This window comes from Microplitis mediator, chromosome 7 (assembly GCF_029852145.1).
Source record: "Microplitis mediator isolate UGA2020A chromosome 7, iyMicMedi2.1, whole genome shotgun sequence".
NCBI classification, from domain to species: domain Eukaryota; kingdom Metazoa; phylum Arthropoda; class Insecta; order Hymenoptera; family Braconidae; genus Microplitis; species Microplitis mediator.
Genome location: NC_079975.1, coordinates 21,454,506 through 21,480,313, shown reverse-complemented (window position 1 = coordinate 21,480,313; position 25,808 = coordinate 21,454,506). Strand labels below are relative to the sequence as shown.

The 25,808-nt window shown below is 32.5% G+C and overlaps 1 protein-coding gene across 2 annotated transcripts in view; it reads left to right on the top strand.

Moving 5' to 3' along the window:
• The window catches only part of LOC130670885 (myocardin-related transcription factor A-like), a 149,330-nt gene that overhangs the window by 76,344 nt on the left and 47,178 nt on the right, over window positions 1-25,808 (top strand). For both annotated transcript variants that reach the window (XM_057474493.1, XM_057474492.1), the window contains exons 2-4: window positions 10,018-10,118; window positions 10,198-10,421; window positions 11,038-11,282. In XM_057474493.1, coding sequence (XP_057330476.1) covers window positions 10,018-10,118; window positions 10,198-10,421; window positions 11,038-11,282 — 570 coding nt within the window. The remainder of the gene's footprint in view (window positions 1-10,017; window positions 10,119-10,197; window positions 10,422-11,037; window positions 11,283-25,808) is intronic.

The following is a 25,808-nucleotide window of genomic DNA, read 5'->3' as shown; positions in this document are numbered from 1 at the left end:
AATCTTAATAATGTATTAAAGTGTCTAACAGACATTCCATTATCTCTGGCACTTATGGCACTCATAATTTATCATTTTTTTAAAATAAATAATAAAATATAGTTCTATAACTAGCAGTGTATGATGTGATAGCTCTATCATCTAGAACAATGATTTTAAATTAAGCGTATCGCTGCAATAGCTAAAACTTTAGTATTATATATATATACGTATACATATATATATAATATTATATTTCTAGATATACCTCATGGCGCGATACGAGTTGTTTGAACGCGTGCTCTTTTCTTCTGACGATCGCCGACAAGATCAGTAAGTGGTTTTGTAGATCGCGCACACTTTAATCGCGTGGTTGCCTCGGATTTCAGTTGATACGCAAAGGTAGTCACCGTGGTTCACTCTGCGGTTTCTATTTACCTTTTTTTTTTTATTTTACCGATTCACTTGAGCTACTGCGTGGTCATGAAGTCACGGACACGATGATATGCCGCGATACGCAAATTCCATTTAAAATTCACGCGGCGAATTCTAAATCAGGTCGACTTAATGTTATATATATATATATATATATGTATGAAGGGAAGACTGAGGTAAAATGAGACACCAATCTTGAGATAAAAAAATGATTCTGGTTTAAAAATCCTTAGTTATAGTTCGTAGAAAAGATTGGGGCAAGTTGATCAGATTGGACAGTGCGTCAAATTTAAAATTTTGAGTAATCAAAATTTTTTTTCTGTGTTTTTTATCTAAATTATTTTTTTAAAAACAAGAATAAGCTGGGCTGAGACAAAATGAGCCAATATTGGAATTTTTTGATTAATCAATTTAATTATCGAAATTAGTAATAATTTTCTCAAAATAATTCAAGCAACTTTTGTAGTTATGGTCCATATTACCTCAAATTAAGCTTCTAATTCTTCCCGAGTCGAAATATTAGAAGTAAAATGAACTTTCTTAACGTTTTAAACGTAAATTGAACTTTTTGGACATTAAAAACTCAATTTGACAGCTTTTAACTTATTCAAAACGTAGATTGGAGTATCATAAATCGAAAACGTAACTTAAAACCTATTTAGACTTACAATAAGAAAACATAAGCATTCCAAAAAATTTTTTTCATCGATATTGTACTCCTGGATTATATAATCACATCAATTCCCTAAAATTTTGTCGTCCGCTTTTCTGGCTCTTAAATAAAAAATTCGTATTTTGAAAAAAAAAATTTTTCAGTTCATACTTCTATCTAACTCTATTATATCTTTTCATATATTATGATATCAAGGTTACAAAAATTGTGATTACAAGTTATCATTAAACTAAAATCATAACTCATGAAATTACCTTTTTTTTACGAACCAAAATACAAAAAAATCGTTCAATTTACTTTCAAAACGTTAAAAATGTTCAATTCACGTTTAAAACGTTCAACTTACGTCGGATATTTCGACTTGGGTTAATAAAATAATTCAAATAAATACCTTAAAAAAAAAAATTACTCTTCCAGAAATAGTATCTTACTTTGGCCAAATCTGACTTATATCACATATATGTGGTTATATTTTTATGGATACTGTGGATTAAAAAATTTTTCATGAAACCCAAGAATCAGACTGAATATAAAAATAAAAATAATAAGAGAACGGCATGGCTAATTATGCGTCGAACGAATGGAGATTTATTGCCAGTCTCCTCAATACTGGTCGCGTGGGTCGCTGGCACCCGACGATATCCGGTCCTGTAAGAATCAAGCAGAACTACTACGCTTTATCATAACGATAAAGCTCTCTGTGATAATGATTTATCGAGGATACAACTTTGTCATTTATTAGTTTTATTACTCTTTTACAAAATGTATCATCTGTACCTGAACCAGAATATTCAGAAACTCGCAATGTTAAATAGAGATTAAAAAATGATGCATATTTATTGCACACCTCAAGTGCGAAAGCGCTCAGGGTGTTTTACGATCAACGATCACTTTATTTTGTCCGACTATTTTTCTCATTAAATCATTTCTATACTTTTTTAACTGCACCAAAATAAGTTTAATTGTGTACCAGTATACAGTTTTCATTTTAAGGAATATTTCAACTTGATGTTAAGTCGACTCATTATTCCATTGAATCAAAGTAAAGTATTTTAGTCCCAGAAATCAGTTTTGTCAATTGTCTAGTATGAAAGTTCGCAATCATGATAAACTTTGGTACACATAATTAATCAGCCTCATTGTTTTTTTTATCAGCTTTGTATTTTTCATCTCAAAAACCCTTTTGCAACCCACTATTCAAATCCTGTTTGTTTATTAGTAATTAACAAAAAACAAAACCAGTAATTCACGAAAAATTTGGCCGCCATTTTTATTTTTACTTTTGTTTCCGCACAAAAAAATATATAAATAACATATATGTCCCATATGGCCGATACATTGATGCATATATGTCACATATATATTTTTTCGTGTGGGTTGTTATGTTATCTTTTCTCTCCATCAACTACTGGCAGCACTAGTGTGACAGTAGGGTTGGAAAAAAGAGCGACATCTAAGACAAAAACGCGGGACATTTAAAAAAAATTAAGAACTGAAAAGAAGAAAGAAAAAATTAAGTTGAAGTTAATACACTGTAAAAAATCACCGGGGTAAGTCCAAGCGGTGTAGGTGTTAAAATCGGCGGTGTTAAATTTCAGTACCGAAAAAGGTGTGAAAATAACGCCACCGCCGGTGTAAATATTCTGTACCGGTGTTAAAAAAAAATTCTCCGGTGTTAAAATAACGCCGCCGCTGGTGTAAATATTCTAGAACGGTGTTAAAATTTCACTTTGTGAATATTTTTACTTACTCGATCACTATACTGGCTAATAAATGATTTTTTTTTATTAATTTTCATAAAGAACTGACATTTTTTGTGTTTTATAATCTTTAAAGTTAATACTCCAAGCGGACGCAGTTTACCCCGCTTTTACACCGGTATTACTCCGCTTTTACACCGGTTACCCCGCTTTTACACCGATATTACTCCGTTTTTACACCAGTATTACTCCGCTTTTACACCGGTTACCCTGATTTAACACCGGTGAATTACTCCTCCTACACCGATGTAATTTTATTTTTACACCGGGCGGAGTTAAAATGAGTCCATTTTTAACACCGCTCTTTTTACAGTGTAGTAATGGTTAAAAATGAAATGAGTGATTGAGGTGTGCAATTTTTTTGGCATATTCTGATTTAACTATCGTAATGTCAGTAAGATTAAATCAGTTGGTCCTTTGTATCTTATGAGGATTCTTCCCCGAATTTCACTGTAAAGAACATTCCGTTTATTCTTTTTAAGTTGTTCTCTCGAAATTCGATCTATAGTTTTTCTCCCCACCACATTATCTCCCTGTATCCTCGACCCTTGAGAATCCATCAACTGTTGAAATATCTGCAACGACTGTCACTCTCGTTCGTGGAACCCGATAAAATAAATGACAAAAGTAGAGCTTGTGTTGATTTTTACGACGAGTCGTTTCTTCCGTAGAATTATTAATTAGTAACTTTTTAGACAGGTGTTTTAAGGTCCTGAGGGATATAAAATTACCAATTTTATTTTCTGGTCGAATTGGCTACAAGTTTAATCCCTTTCGATTCCAAGATCGGCGTCAATATCGATTAAACTGAATCGTTAAATTTTAGAGATCTCAAATAATACGTTTTTTTATTGATGACGGCTCTTCGATTTTACTCAATACTTAGAATCAATAAACATTATCCAAAATAATTTCCAAGAACGTTAAGTTTAAATTAAAAGATCCTTCTTTTTATTTTTTTACCTCAAATCAACCGGATTTAATGTAATAGTTATTTATTTTCATCTTTCTCTTAATCTTTTACTGATGTTGCACACATCTGGAAAACGCGTGGGTACTTTCAAGTGCGACTCTCACGCCTCCACATATGATGTCATATTCGTCCGATCTCCAGTGAGTTTACCGGATAATCTAAAAGTCAGCAGGCGGACGTTAAAAAATTGAAATCGGGCAGATAAATCGAAATAGTCTTCGATTAATGTCGACTATATTAACAGACTAGACGACTTGTTAAAATAATAATAAAAATATATAAAATTTATGAAAGAATTAGTATAGTTTATTAATACAAAAGCTAACATGGATTAAAGATGAAAACAACTGGCGCAAGAGAGACCGGTAGCACGCGATTAGCGAGTCGTTGCGTGGTACCACGTCATCTCACGGTTGGCTAGTTACGCCAACCGTGTCGGCTCTCCCTGGACACGCGACCCACACAAGCTGGCGCGCGACTAACTCTCTCTCTCACCTTATCCCTCCTTATTTACTTGCTGTCACTCTTTACCAGTTAACTTGGGTCCCTAAGAGTTAGACAAAGAGCACAACTACGTTCATTTTCAGTGTGTGCTGGGTACCAAAGGAAGATAAGATACGACACAGCTGATACGCCTCTGTGCTGCGATTACGTGCTGAGGTGTATGCCGAGATTGCTGATGATGTCATTTTCAACTGGTGCCCCACCTTGTCTCACCATCAAGTGCAGGACACTGGCTCCTCGCCTCTCTCGAAGACGTTGGCGCCGTGGACGCTCCTTACTATCAACTTTTAGCAATCAAATTATCCACCTTTTTTCTGCTTACTCTTTTTTATTACTCTCAGGCAATCTGATGCAAATTTAGTGACGCTCTGGGGACAATAATAATAAATACGAAGATTCATTATACTGAATGGTAGTACTCTTAAAGATTCAACAAGAGCTCTATCTTGTTGAGACCCTCATCACTTAACTTTAATTTTATTGAACAAGATGCGCGAACAAGAGGCGGCGAAATGGAAATCAAGAAAGAAAGTGTGTTCGCTTAAGGTATCGAATTCATGAGTAGTAACTTGGCCCTCAGGTTGAGCAAGATATATGTGAGCCGGGTCGTAGGTTAAGTGCCGAGGAAGAGTCTAGTAACTGGTGTTGTATCCTCTTCCAGTCCCTGTTACGTTTTCCAGGTGCGTGCACCTTCTGCGTGCTGCTTGTATGCGTCGTGGCCGGTTCTTGGTTCTTGTGTCTTGTTCAAAACCAATACCCCCATGTGTGGGTGTACCCAAGGACTCGCCAGCACAACTGGTCACGCGTCGCGGTGCCCACGTTGTCCCATCGCGCCGTCAGGACCCGAATGCTCGTAAGCGCAATTTATAATCATACGAGTTCAATGTAACGTGTAGGAAGATAGAACACTAGCTTCATACTCTCTCTCTCTCTCTGTTTAGTTACTTAAATATTTTCTCATTCATCACTTTAGTTATTGTACTGGTGGTAAAGATATGCTAATGCTGGTGACAATTACAAGGATCTAACTTTTGTTTGAGTTCTGATGGTCCTGTCGAATAAAGTATACCCAGAAATAAACCCAGAGATAAATCATGATACACTAGAGGAAATTTACGGAGTGAACGCGGAGTGGATGACTTTTTATTTATTCACTTCGAAGGGAGTTTCGGAAAATATTAATTATAAAAAAAATTACTAATACATAGTGAGCTTAGGTCTGATATTTAGACATTTATATTGAGTATGGAAATAATTACGAGCTCCCTTTCCATATATTCGCGCGAAATGATTTTTAAAAATTATAAGCAGCTGATAACAAAATTTGCAAAAATATAATTCCACTGAGTCACAAACTGTCGTATGACTGACATCAACCACACCACGAGATAACATTTCATATTGTACCGAAATATAAAATATTCCCATAAAAACTATGTCACTATAGCTATTCAATAATTTAATATTTTCACTATGTATTATATATATGAAATTATAATTTAGTGAGTTACTAAAACATTTTATAAATTAACAACATAATATTTTAAGTTTAATTATTATTATCTGAATGAATTATTTATTTAAATAATTATGTTTCTAATTAACAGCTGCTTCTATTAAATATAAATTTATTTAAGTATTAAAACTCCGGACCGGAGTGAATGCGGATTTAAATAAAATCCGAAATCACTCCGCTCATAAAAAAATCCCTATTCACTCCTTATGCGGTGATTTTTTTAAACTCCGAAATTCCGAGTGACGGAGTGAATTTTGATTGAAATAAAATCCCGATTTTTTACAGTGTACCTGTTTCTGAAAATAAAAAATTTTTAATTATCAGTTTTAAGCGCCAGTTTTATTTGTAACACTGAATCGTAGTTGTAAACTGTTATTGCGAATTTAAAATAACTTGAGGACTTTAACAGTTTATATACATTAGAGTCAGTTTGTCGTCTTGTCTATTCGCGTTACGTTCGTAATTTTTCAGTGATTTTCCTAATGGTGACAGAATATCCAACGCCAAATTATCTGTGACAAGGAAGAGTCCCGGGACGGTTGTTCAGCGATTCCCTGAAGCTTAACAAAAAAAGTAAAAAACAATCAGTTAAAGACGGAGAATGAGAGAGAAAGAGAAAGAGTGAAGAAGGAGAACAAGAAGAAGAAGAAGACTGAACATGCCAACGACATTCCCCAAGTGCGGCCAAGTTTTTCGCAGTTGTATAATTCGCGTGGTGGACCTGACGAGTGATTCACGAGTAAAACAGAGTAGAAGAAGAGAAGGAAAGAGAGAAGAGATAATAAGTTTTAGCTGTGATTGTGTATCGTAATAATACACGGAAGAACCTGACATACAGCTTTCGACACATAATTTTGATTGTTGAACGATTCATATCTTCAGTAGGAAAAAGAGTCCGACTGAGTCGGTATTATCGTATTGAGGAAGGCGAGAACTGAGAAAAGAAAGAGTTTCAGGCAAAATCACAAAGTAGAGAAGCGCGAGATTTATTTGCTCGAATTTCATTGGATGCAGTCAATGCGATTCTTACGGAATGCACATTTCGTATTCGAGATGTTTGTAAAGAATATGCGCAAAGGATGAAGAGAGAAAATAAAAACTCCGCGGCCTTCTCGATATATCGACGCGAAACCAACCATCCAACCAACCAATGCAGTTTGTTATTGTTTTCGTGGTCAAAACCGTTTGGTTTTTATCGAGGTGACTCGACGCCGATCAAGAGAAGCGACTTCAGGGAGCCGACGGAGTCCCCACGTACTCGCGACATCGCTGACTGGTCGACGACCTAGAAGCGTCTCGCAGTGAGATCCCCTTGGGATCTCGTCAAGGGATGAGGATTTCATTAGATCGGCTTCTATACCCATCGTATACCAAAGAACTTATTTCTCATTGGAATGGCAAGGGGTGTTGAGAAATATCTATAGAGTATTTACTACTACTTTGTAATCTAAACTGCGGTTTAAATATACATACATACATACATACATCCATACATTCTACTATTATTCCATCATTTAATGTTTCGTCCAGGTGCGTAGAGTAATAGACGTACTTATATTTATATATGTATGAGCAGCGAGAGGCCAATAGAGGTCTCGATTCGTGTCAGTCGACATCAGTGATTCACGCGGTGATTTACAGCGTTGTGGGATGTCATGTATATAGTCACGTCGATGTACTGATTGCTCGTTTGTGTACTTCTCTAACACCACGGGTTGCTGATCAACCACCGGGTCAAGGCTGATCTCACGACTTTAAATTTTATGGCTGGTGTTTACAATCTACTTACTATTATCCAGCATTATAAATAGTAGTACTGCTGAAATATTATAACTGATGGACATGCATTGCGAATTGGTGTGATTTTTTACCATACGTCTACCTCGGCATGCAAAAACGACGCGACCTCTCGCACTCGAGCATCGATGCCGACTCGTGTTTTCTTACCGTGCGCGGGACAGGTTTTAGCTGCTCTCCCGAGCTCCAAAACTCAAGAAAGAGAAAACGATCAACAGAATCAGAAACAGTGAAAGAGAAGATAAAGATAAAGAAAGAGAGAGCAACACCCTTTGTAGCACATTGGCCTCCCTCTATCTTTTCTTCTCTCTCTTTTCTTGAAGAGGCTTTACCGTCGCATCGATTCCTCGATCTCGAAGGCAAGGCACGCGTCTCGCCCGCTCGTAGAATGTCGTCGTAACGAGGTCTTCTCCCCTCTCTTACTTCTTTTTCGTATTCTTTAATTCTTCTTCTTCGTCATCATCTTCTTTTTCTCAACCTTCTTCATATTCTTCTTCTTCTTCTCCTCTTTTTTCTTCTTTATCATCTTCTTCTGGTCTTCAACGAGCAACCCGACTTTGCCAACAACTTTCAGTTGCTATCCACCCATCCTATCTAACTCGACCATGTCCGAGAGCTGGTGGCAATGAGCCCCTCAACGCTTTTAACGACCGTCCGACGTTTAAATTAAGCTGAAAATTTAACGGAATTCGCCAAAGAAATCACCTATCCTGCATTCCTCGAGGATTTAATTTATCCCCAGACTATCAATCGGTCATCGATCACCAAATTATTAGTCCTTTTAACGAATTACTCAAACAGTTATAAAAACACTTACCGTTAAATCACTTACAATTACCATCAGTGATAGCAAGTACAGGTAAAAAGGGGCAAAACGGTCGCCTTAAAATGTTTTTTCTGAGGGAAAAATTTCAACACCGGGATTAAATTTAAGACCGCACTGTAAAAATTTTGATTCCGCTTATGAATGATTTGGTATTCAAATTTTCAACACTGGTGTCAAAGTTATACGATCAATGGTGTAAATGTATGTCCTTTAGTGTACACTAGGGTGTTAAAAAAAAAAACAAATTTTTTTTTATGGTATCCAAAAATTGAAAGTATAACTAAAAATAAAAATTTTAGTACCATTACGAGCTCTTAATAATGACATTAAGGTTTGCCTCAATCCAGTTTTCTATTTTCCATTTAAATAACACGGGAAAAAAATTTTTTTTTTTTTTAGAATTTTCGAGCTCATAAACCAATCAACGGATTTTTATGCACAACAAATGTTTTTGTAGGAAATTGAACGCTCTACAAAAAATGTCTCTTATCATTTTTTGATAAATCCCACTGTTCAAAAGTTATTTAAGCTTCAAGTCAAATTTATAGTAAATTTTGAGATTTTTTTATTTTTCCGGCGAAACTATCAGTCTTATTACAAAATGTCATAGAAACTTTTTTGAAGGTAATTTTATTCCTTACAAATTATTACAAATAAAGTTTTTCGAAATTCTGCGTTGTTTTCAAGTTATATCCATTTCAATGTCAAGTTCTTAAAAAAAAAAAAGATTTCTGATTAATTTTAAGAGCTTGACATTGAAATGAAAATAAATTGAAAACGATGCGGAATTTCGAAAAATTTTATTTGTACTAACTTGTAAGGAATAAAATTACCTACAAAAAAGTTTCTATGACATTTTGTAATAAGACTGATAGCTTCGCCGGAAAAGTGAAAAGATCTCAAAATTTACTATAAATTTGACTTGAAACTTAAATAACTTTTGAACAGTGGGATTTATCAAAAAATGATAAGAGACTTTTTTTGTAAAGCGGTCAATTTTCTTCACAAAGTTTCATTGCACATAAAAATCCGTTGAGTGGTCTGTAAGCTAGAAAATTCTAAAAAAAAAAAAAATTTTTCCTATGTTGTTTAAATGGAAAATAGAAAAATGGATTGAGGCAAACCTTAATATTATTATTAAGAGTTCGGATTGGCACCAAAATTTTTATTTTCTGGTATACTTTCAATTTTTGAATACCAAAAAAAAATTTGTTTTTTCTGAAACACCCTAGTGTACACTGCTTGATATTTCACACCAAAAAATTTTTACACCGTCAGCAGACCGTGTAAATTTACTGACTTTATCGGGGTCCATTTTTACACCAAAAATTTTTAATGTGCGTAATAGCGTGGACTTACACCGTTTTTTTTTACAGTATATATATGTAAGATATAGATGGTGTAACTAAATACTGAGGATTTTGATTAATTGCCCATTGCTTCAGTTATTTTATATATATTTATAAATAACAAAAAAGGCATTGACTTTAATTGAGTGTGGACTTTTATAAAGAACAGTGATTAATTCGTTGCAATATATTTAATGGTTTTCAGAGTCTAGCCACAGGTTGGACAGTGGCTCCCCGTTTTGGAGGATACAACTAGATCAAGACCTCCTGGATACTATTAGCGCTATTTATCCTGAGTGGTTTAAGGTAAATTGCCTTTCACGTCTACTTTGTCAACTGACCTGTTTGACATTATTTATTTACAATATACTATTTTGTCACATAGGATTATACAAACAACACTAGAACCTCAATATCCTCAATTATTTCTTCATCACCCAGCCACCAATCCAGCAACGACGAATCCACAATACCAACTAATTCTAGTGACCCTATCGAAAGTCAAGGCCACAAATCAGCCAAAGTCGAAGTCAAAACCAAGTCCAAGGCCAGGAAACTTGAGAGATCTAAAGATCGAAGGGAGAAACGTCAAATTAGAGAAGTCGATAGGTAAATTATTGTATGATCCCATAAAACAAACTTTTTTTTAAAATTCAAATACTTAATGAAGACAAAATACGAGGGGTTTTCTTCGAGCTCTATAATCTACGGTACTCATTATTATTTACTATCACTCAATATCCTGTTATTGACGATAAGTAACTAGACAACAATTAACATACCAGCGTTCTCGGGTTTTATTGTTTTATTTTTACACTAGTTTGCACTGAGAAAATAAAACCTTTAGAAATTTTCTATTTTTTGCTGCCGACATGAAATTTTGCTCTTGAAAATTTTCAATTCAATTTTCCAAAAAAAAACAAAAAACAAGAATTTTTTTTCTATTAAAAATGGAGAAAATTTTTGGGTCGAGTAAAAATTTTCTGACAAAAAATATTTTTTTGCTGTGAATTTTTGGGTTAAAAAATTTCGATTTTCTTCAGTCGAAAAAAAAAAAAAATTTACTACTGACTAAAACATTTTTCTGGATAATGAATTTCTTTTATGACTGCGTAGTAAAAAATAAATAATAATTATTATAAAAATAACTCAGAAGCTCGATAATATTTTGTCCAAAGGGTCCTAATAAATAAATGAATCAATTAATTAATTGCGTACTTCACAGGGATAATTTGACAGAGACTGAAATCGATAAAAAAGGTTCAAAGCATCAGCATTCAGGATCGCGATACGAAAGAACGCCGGACAGTTCTTCAACAACGGGGAGAAAGTCGGCGGGTGGTGCCACTGAAGACACATCAGCTGAATCTCAAGACACAACGGCGATGGCTGAAGGCAATAGATCGTCCCCTCCCAAAGCGGAAGTTGACGACTCGCCTCTACAATACGCCATGGACCGCAACAAAGAATGTGAGTTTATTTTTCAATCTTATTTAAGACTAAAATCTAAATTATCTCTTCGCCTGCTGTGGCCCCTTCAATCTTTACTTTATCATCTACAGTATTATCAATCAACGTACAACTTTGCCCCACTTTTCAAATTTAACCCTCGGAAATTTTTTAAGTAAAAAATATTTTACCCTTTTGCTTCGATTTTTTTTAAACGTCAACTAGATCAAAAATTTTGGCGCCATTTTTTTTCATATTTTTTAAGGCAGATAAATATCCACAATTTTATTTAACGTTAATAAAATATTCTACGAGTGATTTTTATCTTTTTCTTAAATATTACACTGAATTTCATTCTTATAAAAGTTTCCATGTAATCATTAGGCTAATGGTGTAACTCAGGAGGCTGCCCATTATTTATTTAAATATAAAACTTTATTTAAAGTCATAGATTTCTTGGAAATATTTAAAAATCGTTGCTGATTAAGACAAAAAAAAATACCCAAAAAAATGTTATGTCACACTTTATATTTATGACAAACAACAGCCGTGATTCATAATTTATTTACAAATAAAATTCACAGAATCAGCAACATAACACTGACACACTTAAATTAACAACTTTCAGTGTTTGACTTCAACTCGAAGCACATAATTTTTTTTTTTTATTTAAATCATAGATGAATTTTTTATTTTACAACACAACGCTGTTGTTAATTAATTATCCTTGAAATAAATCATTACTGAGCCTCATAATAATATAGACAGAAATAAGTATTTGTAGAGATCATTCATGAGCTTGTCAACTACACATCAATTTTTTTTATTTAACTCATAGCTTACGTGCTCTCACGTAACTTACTTTTTACGCGAACCTTTTTTTCTGACAATAAATATTAGAAACGAAGCAATAAAACTCGAAAAATATTTAGTAATAATTGCAGTCATTAATATTTGCAATATAGTTAATTATAAGGCTATAAATTTTACTTTGTTGTATAGAATCACGTGGAAAAAAGTGCGCAAGTTTTAGGGTAAAATGGATGACATGAATTTTTTTTTTTGGCATAGAAAAAATTTTTGAACTTCCCGCTAGGAAAATTGAAAATTTTCGAAGAAAGGGAAGTTATTGGTTTCGGTCCGATTTTCGAAAATTGAATTTTTATCAGATCGAGACGTTCTGAGGTTCTAGGAAGCTACCGACCATTTCCGGATGGACGTCCGCCTCTGGAGACCTCCCGAGTCAAAATTAAAAAAGTAGTTTGAGCCTCAAAAGCCTCAGTTCTGTTGATGTTGGACTTGCTGCTAAACGTGATATGTTATTCAAGTCCTCGATGTTCTAAAAGTAGCGTATGGAGTACGTATAAAGGTATAAAGATATTTCCAACTAATCGTGAGCATCCAAGTAGCAGTGCGGCAGTGGTCGTGCTTCATATTCGTAAGGTCATGGTTTCGAATCCTGGCGGCAGCCCATTAGTTTTCAGCAGTTTTTTTCAAATTCTTTGGTAGTTTCCGTTTTCCAATACATCGTTTGTATTCATTATTCACATGAAATAATTAATTAATCATATACTAATAAGTCAAATGCTCTAATTATTCAATTCGAATTTCAAATGACTTAGTACTATTCTATTCGAACGCCTACTCGTTTAACTTTAGCTATTATTATTAATATTTAAAATTTTAATGATTTTTAACTTACAACAAAACATTTATTACTAAGAAATTATTTTTGGAATTTAAAAATTTCAAATTTTCTTCGATTATGGCGGCCATTTCTAATTAGTGGTCCCCTTTTCCCTTCTGTTTTTTACCAATTGTACGCGATCCGATGAGAGTCTTTTTCGATCTATAAATTTAGGCTCTGGAGGCTTATTTTACCTTTTTAAAAAGATGATTTGAACCTAAACTTGGTAAAAGTGAACAAAGTTACCACGTTGAGGTTCAAATCACCTTTTTAATTTTGACTCGGGCTCCAAACGTCCAACGGAAGCCTTAATTTTGGTCGGGATCTTCGTCTAAGAAATTCTATGGAAAATCGATAGAAAATCTAGACCAAGGGCTCGGTGTTATGAAAAAAAAAATTTTTTTTCTTCACTTGTGCGTGCTAGCATTCTTTCAGAAGACTTGCCTGATACCCCCGAGGCATTTAACATCTAACGGATGCCTTAATATTGTTTAGAATCGACGTCAGAGAAATCCCATAGAAAATCGATCGAAAAAAAATCATTCATGCAAAATCATAAATAAACTATCAGCAATTTTCTCTCCTAAATTTTCCACAAATCATATAAATAAAATCCCTAAAAATAAACTTTACTCAGATAACTAAAAAATAATCCGCGCCACATTTAATCAGTATTACCTCCGAAATTTTTTTACAACATACGCGTCTAGAAACTATCGGAATTAATTCCTAAAAATGAATATATGCATAGAGTAATAAAAATAAAAAATAAAAAAAAATATCAAAACATTCAGTCGCGCCCCGTAATAAATTTATTTCTCCATATATTTATTGTTAAGTAATGACAGATTTGTTCGGAATAGATGAAAACTAATTGTGTTCATTCTCAAAAGCCAGATGAATTAATTACTCGGTTAGACATCCCGTCGCGCTCTTATCCCTCACTCACTCATCATAATATTCTTCATTAGCATATTGATGTTTTTTAATAAAAAAAAAAATTGATTTATCATCAATATTCAATGGGAATAAGTCATAAATTGTTTACATGACTACATATTAAAAATAAGAGCATTGTCACTCTCTCATGTTACTTTCTCTCAGCATCGCGCTGTACCGGTTCACCTCAACTCCGGTGATGATTATGCACATACTATATAATGATTCACCTCTCATGTAACAGTTTAGTTGGACATTATGTGCACCCGCGATGCACAACATTGTTATACTCACACTTCAATATAAAAAATAAAAAAAAAATTCATACGAATGGATTACAAGCCAAAGGCGCCACTATAATCGAGAGGATGCAGTGTTGCGCTCTCGCTTATTTCATCTCGATCTTTGCGTATCTCTTTCTTACTCAACCAAGACTCAAGATTCGCAACGTGCCATTATCCCTATGTCCGTAATCATACGCTCGTTTCAAATAAGAGCCCAGACCTTGGTTAGGCAGGTACTTGTACTGACCACTACACACCATGCAGCCAATGAATTATCGATTCTCAATTCATTTTTTATTTATTTTATTTTTTATTTTTTATTTATGTTTCATTTTTATTTTATTATTTTTTTTACCTTCGCTCCTCTTTACTCTACTCTTATTCATCGTCCTTTGGCTCTCGCCGCATATTTTTTTTATCCTTCACTTTTATTACATAATAAAAAGGACGCTTCCTCGTCTCGTTCGGGATTTTATAATGAAAGGCTTTAGCATGGTCCTGGTTCTGCGATTAGTTGGCTTTATCACCGCACATATATATACATCTATATGTATATACATATATATATGATGCAGGTACTGGGCGGGCAGCACTCTCGACACTTGTTCCTTCTTATATTATTATTGTAAAATAATTATTTATTTTTAATATTTTTTTTTATACCAAAACCTTTCATCTCACATCAGTCGAAACTGACGTGAATAAAAAGCATAATAAATATAATATAGAATTAGAAGAAAAAAAAGTAACATGTCGAGAAGAGAGAAGTCCTTTGCTCCCGGTTCCAATCGAGAGTCTTAACTTCTTTGTCACGAATACCTGAGGATCGATTCCTCGAGGCCTCATTAAACGAACCTCGTCTTAGCTATCAACTGCGGTCTTTAGAACGTCATTTTGTCGCGTTTATCGTTTGCTTTTTCTGCAATTACTTTTTGTAAAGTATATCGTTGAGACCCGCATTGTCGTACAGAAGTACTGAGTGAGTCCATCCATGAGTCCGCGAGTCCCTATATATTAAAGACTACTTGCACGTACTTTCTTGTCCAGTGATCTGCGTGCCTACACGCGGATCTACCTATCGACCACAAGCCTGACGATCTAGGCTACGTACGTCATTGAATTACACGCTGATATTTCGTCTCATATTAAATAGAGTTAAAGAATTAATAAAAAAAAAATAATAATAATAATAATAATAATAATAATAATACGCGGAAAAAAAATAGGCGCTACAACAGAACGCAGTTCAAATCCTGTTACAGCAACAGGACTTTTCCTCTGAAAGTAACAGGATAAGAAACAAGTTTTAGGTACAAATTTTTTTTGTCAATATAATAAAATTTAAAAATTAAAAAAAAAAAGTCAAATTTTGAAAGAAAGGCCGCATTCAAAAATAGTGTAGCACTAGTTCTAGCCAAGCATTGATATATAGAAAGAACTAAAGCTACAGCATTTCTATATGCAGCCAAAATTTCAAAATTTGAAAAAAAAATTCCGTTTGAAAAAAAAATTCAAATTTTGAAAGAAAGGCCGCATTCAAAAATTCTGTAGCTCTAGTTCTAGCCAAGCATTGCTTTATAGCAAGAACTGGAGCTACAGCATTTCTATATGCAGCCAAAGTTTCAAAATTTGAAAAAAAAATTCAGTTTGGAAAAAAATTCAAATTTTGAAGGAAAGGCCGCATTCAAAAATGCTGTGGCTCTAGTTCAAGCCAAGTATTGCTATACAGCGAGAACTAGAGCTCGAGAATTTCTAAATGCTCCTAGAAATTTCAAAATTTGAAAAAAAAAATTCAGTTTGGACAAAAATTCAAATTTTGCAAGAAAAGCCGCATTCAAAAATTCTGTAGCTCTAATTCTAGCCAAGCATTGCTATATAGCAAGAACTAGAGCTCGAGCATTTCCGAATGCACCCAAAATTTCACAATTTGAAAAAAAAATTCCGTTTGGAAAAAAATTCAGATTTTGAAAGAAAGGCCGCATTCACGAATACTGTAGCTCTAGTTCTAGCCAAGCATTGTTATATAGCAAGAACAGCATTTCTATATGCAGCCAAAATTTCAGAATTTGAAAAAAAATTCAGTTTGGACAAAAATTCAAATTTTGAAAGAAAGGCCGCATTCAAAAATGCTGTAGCTCTAGTTCTAGCCAAGCATTACTAGTATATAGCGAAAACTAGAGCTCGAGCATTTCTAAATGCACCTAAAAAGTTCAAAATTTGAAATAAAAATTCAAAATTTGAAAAAAAAAATTCTCATCCAGAATTTAAATTTTTTCTCAAAATTTGAAATTTTATTATACTGCTAAAAAAAAATTGTTACATAAAACTTGTTCCTTATCCTATTGATTCTACAAAAAAATCCTGTTGCTGTAACAGGATTTTGTCCTGTTGCAGCGACTATTTTTTTTTTCCATGTAATAGCAATAATAAATAAATAACAATACATAATATGAGATTAGATTTATAATAGTATATTTATAAGATAAAATAATAATAAAAGCAGTGATTACGATCGGTCCATGGACATAAGAGCGCCGAACGTCTAGTTAAAAGTTACGTAGGTGACCCAACAATTCTGGATCGCGTTTTATACGTGTCGGCGAACATGGAGACTGGAGACAAGAGGCGTGACTATTTATAAATGTGATATCATCGACGATTACCTACGCTTTCACATTGCCAATAATAAATTCTCGAAGTAAAAGGGTGTTATCGTTTCAATTATATTTTTAATTTATATCCTAAGCCATCATTTATATTTATATTTATAACTGAATATTTTAATTTTTTTATTTAAAAAAATATAGATTCAAGTAACAGTAAAAAAATTAAGCAAATTTACCTGTTGGCTGGTAATCGTGGAATAAATTATAGAAAAAAGCTTAAGGATCGTCGGGGCACTGAGGATATCGATCGAATCGTGACAAGTTCCGAAAGTAATCGGTTTTGTAGCGTTAACGAGGCGTGACCGAACCAACGATACTAATTTATCCATGAGCTTGGTTAAGCAATTTTAATCTAATTTAAGATAAATTATTATGCCGAGAAATTATTTTATTCATACATTTGCTTATTTCATTCATTATATTCCTCTTAATAATTTTTAACCCATGTAATATTATAGTATATGTTATTACAAAATTATCAATGGTATTGAGCTTGTAAATAACGAACTCTAATAGTATTTACGAGGGTGAAACGGGCCATCGAACAATTGGGCCATGAGCTAATGATCGGAAATCTCGATATGTTGAGAATCATCGTTGGGGGAGTTGTCGTGACGAGTTTACCGGAACGAAAGTGACCACAACCGCGTTAACGAGCTTATATATATGTATATGTATAATATATATGTGTATCAATGAGGCGTGGTGAGTTCTCGGTTCATTAATTAAGTTACTCCATTATAAAATCTCAGTGATTGATAATATGTGAGGGAGAATATATACAGGGAAGGGAGTAGGGGAAATATAGTGCACCCCAAAACGTTTACAAAATTCCAAAATTATTTTTGTAAATTTAACCGAGAATTATTTTGAATTTTTTTTTTGTTAAACTTTTTCAAAAATCGAGTGGCAGTCGAAAAATTTTAATGACTTGTTTTTATTAGGGGTGTGCGAATATCATTCGAATCGAATAGTAACATTCAAATAATTCGTTCAAATAATTCGAATAGTTCAAATAATTGTGCTCTTAAATTAATCGATTTCGATGGAAAAGTTATCTTGTTCGGGTGTATTTGACTCAATTTGAATATTTTTTTCATAGAACTCATTACTAAAATAATAAAAATTTTATTGTTAAAAAAAGTGTCATATCCGGAATGAAAAGGTAAATTTCGTATTTTGATTCGAAAATTCTACATAAATTAAATAAAATATGCTACACGGAAAAATTTTTTAAAATTTTCCAAGTCTGTCTGCAAGATCTCTTTGAAACTCGATTTTCGAAAATCGGACCGAAACCAATAACTTCTCGAATTTTCGAAAATTTACAATTTTCTTAGCGGGAAGTTAAAAATGTTCATAATTACGACGAATAAGAATTTTTCTTCAATTTAATAATCAGTTATTATTTGGTTCGAATTCAAATTATTCGAAAAATTCGAACTATTCGAGACGAATAATTCGTAAATTCGAATATTCGCACACCCCTAGTTTTTATAATGAAAGTTATTCAAAATTTCCAAAATTTATTTTTTACCTCCTTTAGGGGGTCTACATTTTGCCCGCGAATTTATTTAACCCCTCGGGTAAAATTCACTCCAAAGGGGAGCTTATTTTAATATTAGAACTCGGAAAAATTCGGGGTGACTTTTCCTAACTCCGGAACCCCGCGTGAATTCAAATTTAAATAGAACCCGTAACTTCGAATTCACTCTAAATTTTTTACGGTGTCCGCAATCGTGATTTGCATACAACAAATGACGATAATATTTACAATGTAAATAACAAATAAATTTCATTAATTATTTATTTAACTTATTACCGAGAAAGAGTAATATAAAATTTAATAAGACGGGTTAAATTAATTTAATTAAATACAGGGTCGTAATTTTTAGCTTCTGGCAGTAAAATCTTATAATTTTACGGGCAAAGTGAGCAAGAAGGAAAGAAAGACATATTCACCTTTGGGGGCCAAGCAAAAATCGCCGCGGGATTTCGTTTGGAAAATAAAAGAAAAAAAAAGAGAAATTAAATTTAAAAATCAACTCGAGATCTAACGTCCATTGCGGGTATTAATATTTAAGTAATTGAAGTAATAACTGATATCAAAAATAAAAACTAACAAACATCATCGAGTGATAGGTAATAAAAAAAAATTAAAAAAAAAAAAATCTGAATATTTTTTTTTCACAGCAGGGTATTATAAAACGTCGTCTTAATCGCGTGGGCAAGTTTTTTTTTTTTTTTTTTTCTACATACAACAGATTCTTCTAAATCTCATCAGCACGCACAGGATCTACGAATTTATTTAATAACTTTTATTTTTAATTCGTTATATTATTTATTTATTTTGTTAGCTTTGATTTGTTGGGCTCGCGTAGGCACGCAGATCTCTGAAATAAAATCCTTCTAGTAATATATATATATATAGATGTATGTATATATAGTACATGTATAAGAAGTGAATTTGAACGGCAGTCTAACGTCGATTTAAACGCGTGTACATGACACTTACTTTCCGGTCTGAAACGATTCGACATATCTTTTACCGGTTCGCCCACGGGAGCCCTTAGTCTCCTTGCGTGTTTTATGAATATGCAACGATATAGCTCACGATTTATTTATACCAGTGACGTCAAACCGATTGCTCGTTAGAAGTAGATACTAATCAACTTTTTCCAAGGAAGCAAACAAACTCGACGTAGTTATTACTGAATGAACGTAATACTTGATAGAGATATTGAATTAACTTTACTATCTAGTCACATTCAAATATCAAATCATAAGTAGGGGTACGACGGGCTGCCTTTGAAATACTTTTATTTTTTAAATTTAAATCCATTCTCTTGGCGGTCATTTTAAAAGTATATAAAAAATAAACATTTTTTCTAATATTTAATTTTTTTAAGGTGATCGACTTTTACCGCCAAAAAGAAAATTTCTTGAGCCCATGATTTCTTCCTCGAACAAATGTAAAATTTTCGTTCTATAAAAATTTATTTCATTTCTTCAAATTTTCAATATGTCCCATTCTACCCCCACCCCTTTTTTTCCTAAATGCCTTTAAACTTCCGACAAATTTTTTTTTTGACAAATTACGAAGATGGCCGGCCATGTCCCAATTTTCCATATATATCTCTACAAATTTTGCAATTATAATAGGGGAGGAGGGGGCAAAGTAGGCCCCTTGAAATTTTAAAAAAATATGGGGGCAAAGTGGGCCCCTCAAAATTTTTTAAACGCCAATAAATTCGGACTATTAAAATGACTTTTATATTATTAAAATACAATTGTTTTCTAGTTATTTGCAAATATCACACGTGTAAAGAATAAAAATTATCAAATCCTAAATTTTTGGAGGGCCCATTTTGCCCCTAATTTTCGATTTTTCAATTTTAATGGACGCAGCATAATGAAGTGAAAATAAATATCAAGGGTCTAAAAAGAAGTAAACGCATAAAAAAAATTAATGATATAATTATTTTCCTTAAAAGACCCCCTCTGCCCCCCTCTCCCCTACTAATAATAATAATAATTATTAAAAATGATATTTTATAATGCTCTTAACGATCGAGAGTTGTTTGTTTTGTTCATAAATAAAAATATAATGCATAGACAGCACGAGGCGAGGACACGAGCCATGTGCACGTACTAAGGACGAGTTGCGAATAATCAACAATATGATGTATATGGTACGGAAGTGCTTCCTTACTGCAATTGACGAATAACGGCATTCATCTTTCCGGTGTCAATATCACTTATCATAAAATCAGCAATCATAAAATAGTCATATCAATTATCGCAATTGATATAAAAAAAAAAAACTGTCATTTCAGCAATGTCACAAATTTTTCTATTAGATTATAAATATAAAAGTGATGGGTGTAAAAAAATATGAAAGCTGTGATTTACTGTGTATGTATATATAACATGGCAACAGGATAATTGGTAACGAGACTGAATTTAAATTCAAGAATGATATATCCCGTGTGACGGAAAGCCTCGTCGACAGAAAGGAAGTGAGACTAGTTGTCATTCGAAGCTCGATGATCGAATGGAATTGATCGGCCAGAGAGAGAAAGAGTGAGAGAAATGAAGGGAGAGAGAAAAAGAGATAAAAGAAAGAGAGAAACCCTTGAGAGCCAAAGAACTCCATTGACCGAGTGCTGGGCTAACGAGCGGTCAGAATAATCGTCGATCGTTGTCCATCAACACCTACACGTAGCGGTTTGAACGGGACATCCTCTCTTCCTTCCGTGATCACTCGTGCCTATTCCACTCAATCTTTTCGCTATTTTATTTTTTAAATTAATATTATAGCCAAGTAGATTTTAAATAACTCAGATAACAATAATTCTATTACCCACATTAATCTTATTTTATAGACTTTAAGTCAGGTAGATACTATAATTCATAAGATAAATATATTATGCCCACACGCAATCTGTTCATTACTTGCGCGATCATATTTTTTATTTTATAATAACAATAATAATAATAATAATACACAAAAAAAGTGATCCTGAAGTTAGCAGACAATTAACAATTTTTGGTTTTTTTTTTTTTTAAACAACTCAATTAAAAAAAAAACTAAAAATATGCACATGTAGAAAATTAAAAAAACTATCGGTGCAATTTTTGGAATTTTTTTTTTTTATAATTTGTCGTTTTTAAAAAATCTAAAAGTTATCAGACGTCGGCTAACTTCAGTATCATAAAAACGTGATCCTGACGTGAGTAGACAATTAACAATTTTTTTTTTTCAACAAATCAATTTAAAAAAAAAACTAAAAATATACACAGATAGAAAATTAAAAAACCTATCGGTGCAATTTTTTCAAATATTTTTTTTTTTATGGTTTATCGTCTAAAAAAAAAATCCAAAAATTATTAGACGCCTGCTAACTTCAGTACCATTAAAAACATTGATCTTGACGTAGGTAGACAATTAACAATTTTTTTTTTTCAACAGATCAATTAAAAAAAAAAAAATAAAAATATGCACATGTAGAAAATTAAAAAAACTATAGGTGCAATTTTTGAAATTTTTTATAATTTGTCGTTTTTAATAAAATTTAAAAGTTATCAGATGTCGGCTAACTTCAGTATCATCTTTTATTAAATTGAAAAAATTGCTGAAATTTTTATGATCCTGAAGTTAGCAAACAGTTACAAATTTTCGAATTTTTGTTTCAGCGACTTAATTTAAAAAAAAAAATAAAAATATGCACAAGTAGAAAATTTAATAAACTTTAGGTGCAATTTTTTCAAATAATTTATTGTTTAAAATAAAATCCAAAAATTATTGGGCGTCGGCTAACTTCAGTATCATAAATTTTTAATCCCTTATTAAATTAAGTATTCAGGAACAATATTATAATTATTTTTATTTTTCTGGACAAAAAATTTTTTGTATTTGAAATTCAATTCGACTTTTTTTAACATCAGGAAAATTTCAACCCCGTTTTCGGGGTTAAATTTAACACCGGGACAGCGAGGACGTTTTTTTCCAGTATAAAAATAATCACAATAGAATACATTACTTTAGTTAATCCTAAATAGGAAATTTATCTTGACCAAAGATCGTACGGCATTAACAATCTCAATATCCATTGACCCTCAGGTCTCGGATGTTATTTTTATTCATAAAAGTTTAAGTTAACTGGTATTGTTACTATTGTCCAGCCACCTGGTCTACAGTCTACTGTCCTAAACATAAATATATCTGGTTTATGTGTCTTGTATCCTGTGTACAAATGTGCACTAGTATAGTACTTAGTAATGGACTTTGCTATAGCATCTATCGATTAGTCTCTATCGACTGGTAGCTATTTATCGAGACACCTGATGACCAGGAGGACACAAAGTTGCACCTGAGTCGGACCACAGAGACTATGAGTCTCATCGTTTAACTGCACATTGGCCTTAAAGGTTAAGCGAATTACACGGTAAATTTTTATACCGTTAATCGATCAAGGACACAACGTTAAACAAAAAACCTTAAGAATTAGTTTTTGTTTCCGGTATTATTGTCTTCAATGCCCACTATTATTTATTTATCTCGAAACGTTTTAATATTTATTATATTTATAGGCAATAAATAATAAATAATAAATAAATGTTTGTTAGTTAGTTAGTCAGTTAGTCAGTCAGTCAGTCAGGTGGTCAGCCGAGTTGTCTTTAAAAGAATCAGGCCTTGATACATTTCGCCTACGCAGTTTCTCTCTCGCGTTACAAGAGAACGGCTTTTCCATCTTCCGCGTGGTGGTCGACGCCCACGCTTTCGCTCCTTCAAGGACACGTGTAGTTGTGCTTCATTGTCGCTATACGTAACAGATTCTCAACAGCTTTTAGATTATATCCTCACCTGCAAATACACACTACGTAACTACACACATATCCTCCTCTGCGTGTTCTCCTTTCATCACTTTTCTATATATTTACTCATAATATTTAATATATTAATATAAATATATAAGAGTGGGCAAAATGAACCACTTTGTAGCAAAAATAAATTTTTCCAAATGCTAATCTAGTCTAAAAAAATATGAGGTGAGTCGGTCACTCTCAATATTACGAGAATTTCGAAGTTTTGTCTGAAAACAATTTTTTTTTTTTTAACAAAAATTTGTGATTTTCCTACAGTTAAAAAAATTTTCTACTTTTTCTCGAGCATTACAATTTTCCATTCAATTTTCGTAATCACGAGAAAAATTGCTTTGGTCAAAATTCTAAAATGGCTGCGCTACTCAGGTGACTAACTTACCCCTTTTTCTTGAGACTAAAAAAATGTAAAAAAAAATTTTTTGGAAATGTTTATTTACAGGCTCTAGAAAAAATATGAGGTGAGTCGGTTACTCTCAATACTACAAGAATTTCGAAATTTTGTCTGAAAATTTTTTTTTTTTTTTAACAAATTTGTGATTTTCCTACAGTTAAAAAAATTTACTACTTTTTCTCGAGCATTACAATTTGACTTCAAATTTTCGTAAACACTAGAAAAATTGTTTTTGAACAAAGTTCTAAAACGGCCACACTACTCAGCTGACCAACTTACTCCTTTTTCTCGAGAATATAAAAACATTTACAAAAAAAAATTCTTTTTGTTAAAAAATCGTGTCTCATTTTGCTCCACTCTACCCTAAATATAAACATATATTTAATTAGCTTCTGATTGCCATTAATTTACTTAAATAAATAAATAAAACCTGTATGGGCGTTAATTTAACCAGTTAAATAAATATTTAAAAAATAAATAAAAGGGGGAAGGTGTTTACGATTTGATGAATTATGACGTTGGGCCGAGTAAATTTTTTTTTTTTTTTTTTTTAATAATAATATTGAGTATACTATAGAAGAGATATGAAAGTTTTGTGAGGTGTGAGCTCTGAGGTGTCAGATTCCACCTGCTAATTACAATCGTACTCGTTTCTTGAGTGAACCCATTATCGCTAAATTACAGAGATAAAGAGGGATAGGTGGCTACGCCCAGTTTGTAACCGGGTAAATCCACGATTCCTCGATTCATCGTGCTCCCATGGGTCACGAGGTCTAATTAACAATCAGCAATTTATCTTTGTTTAATCGCGAGTATAAGTTTGTTGCAATACCTTACACCCTTTCGAGATATTATATATAAGAATAAAAATAAATAAATGTATATATATATATATATATGTTTCTCACAGTAAAAACTGGCCACGTAATTCAACTTTACATTCACCACTGTACACTTCTTCTCCTCTCTTTTTTATGACCAAACCAATGCGACGAGTTTTCGCTTGCGTTCTTACCCAATATGCCAGAATGATAAAGTTATACATCAGACATATATATAATATACTTACATATAAGTAAATGAATTTATAATTATTTTATGAATTATATTGCGTTATGTGTATTTTTTTTTTTCTTTTTTTTTAATTAGAAACATTTAAAGTGCGCAGTTGCATGGAAAAAAATTATGTTTTGAATTTTAATTCAAAATAATAAATATCATTTGGACTTAAAAATTTGAAGTTTTCAGAATTTTTACTGAAAAAAAAATTAGTATTATAATTTTAATTCTTTCTGTCACTTATTTGATAAATGTAGTAACGGAATTGTTCAGATCAGACAGCGCGGGAAATTTAAAATTTTGAGTAAAAAATTTTTTCCAACCGTTTGTTATTCGAATTATTTTAGTAAAAATTTTTAACTTTTTTTTGAAATTTCAAATTTTGGAAAATCGAAAATTTTAACCATTTCTGCCCTTTAGATTTCATTATTTTCTCTTCGAAAATAGTTCTGGAAAATTCATAATTTCGAATTTTTACACCGAATGAAAAAAATACAATTCCCGAAAACGTCTTAATAAATTTTTTTTTTACTTCACGTCTAATTTTATCTCATAATTTATTAATTTCTATATTCCCTTTAATATCGAAATTTTTCTAAAAGTTCAAAATTGTCTCTAATTTCGGAGTTCAACGTCGAACTTTTTTCCAACACAGTAATTGATTATAACAATTAACACTTTAATATTAATTTTAAATATTTTATTTTTCCCATGTGATTGCGTGCATGCGTGTACGTACGTAGTTTATCTCGAGTTTACTGTTTATCTGGATGCTGTGTCGTGCATCTCAGAGGCCAAAGAAAAACGCGAACGTGGGTGAGGTCGACTCGAGAACATCTTGAAAGTTCTCTCCAACAAACCGTTGAGTGTTTCGTCTCTACAAGCGTTTCTTCTCTCAACCACTCGATCATTTCTTTCAGGTTTTAAATTATATTTATTTTTTGCGTCAAAAAATTTTTTCTGGATCCCAAAAAATTTTAATTTTCAATTTATGACGCAAAAAAATCTTGGGAAAAATAAAAATTTTTTTTCTCCAAGAAATCGTTTTTTTTCTGTGTATAAATAATTAATATATATACTTCCATATAAATATATTTAATAAAATAATAAGTTAAATTAAAAAGTAATTTAAAT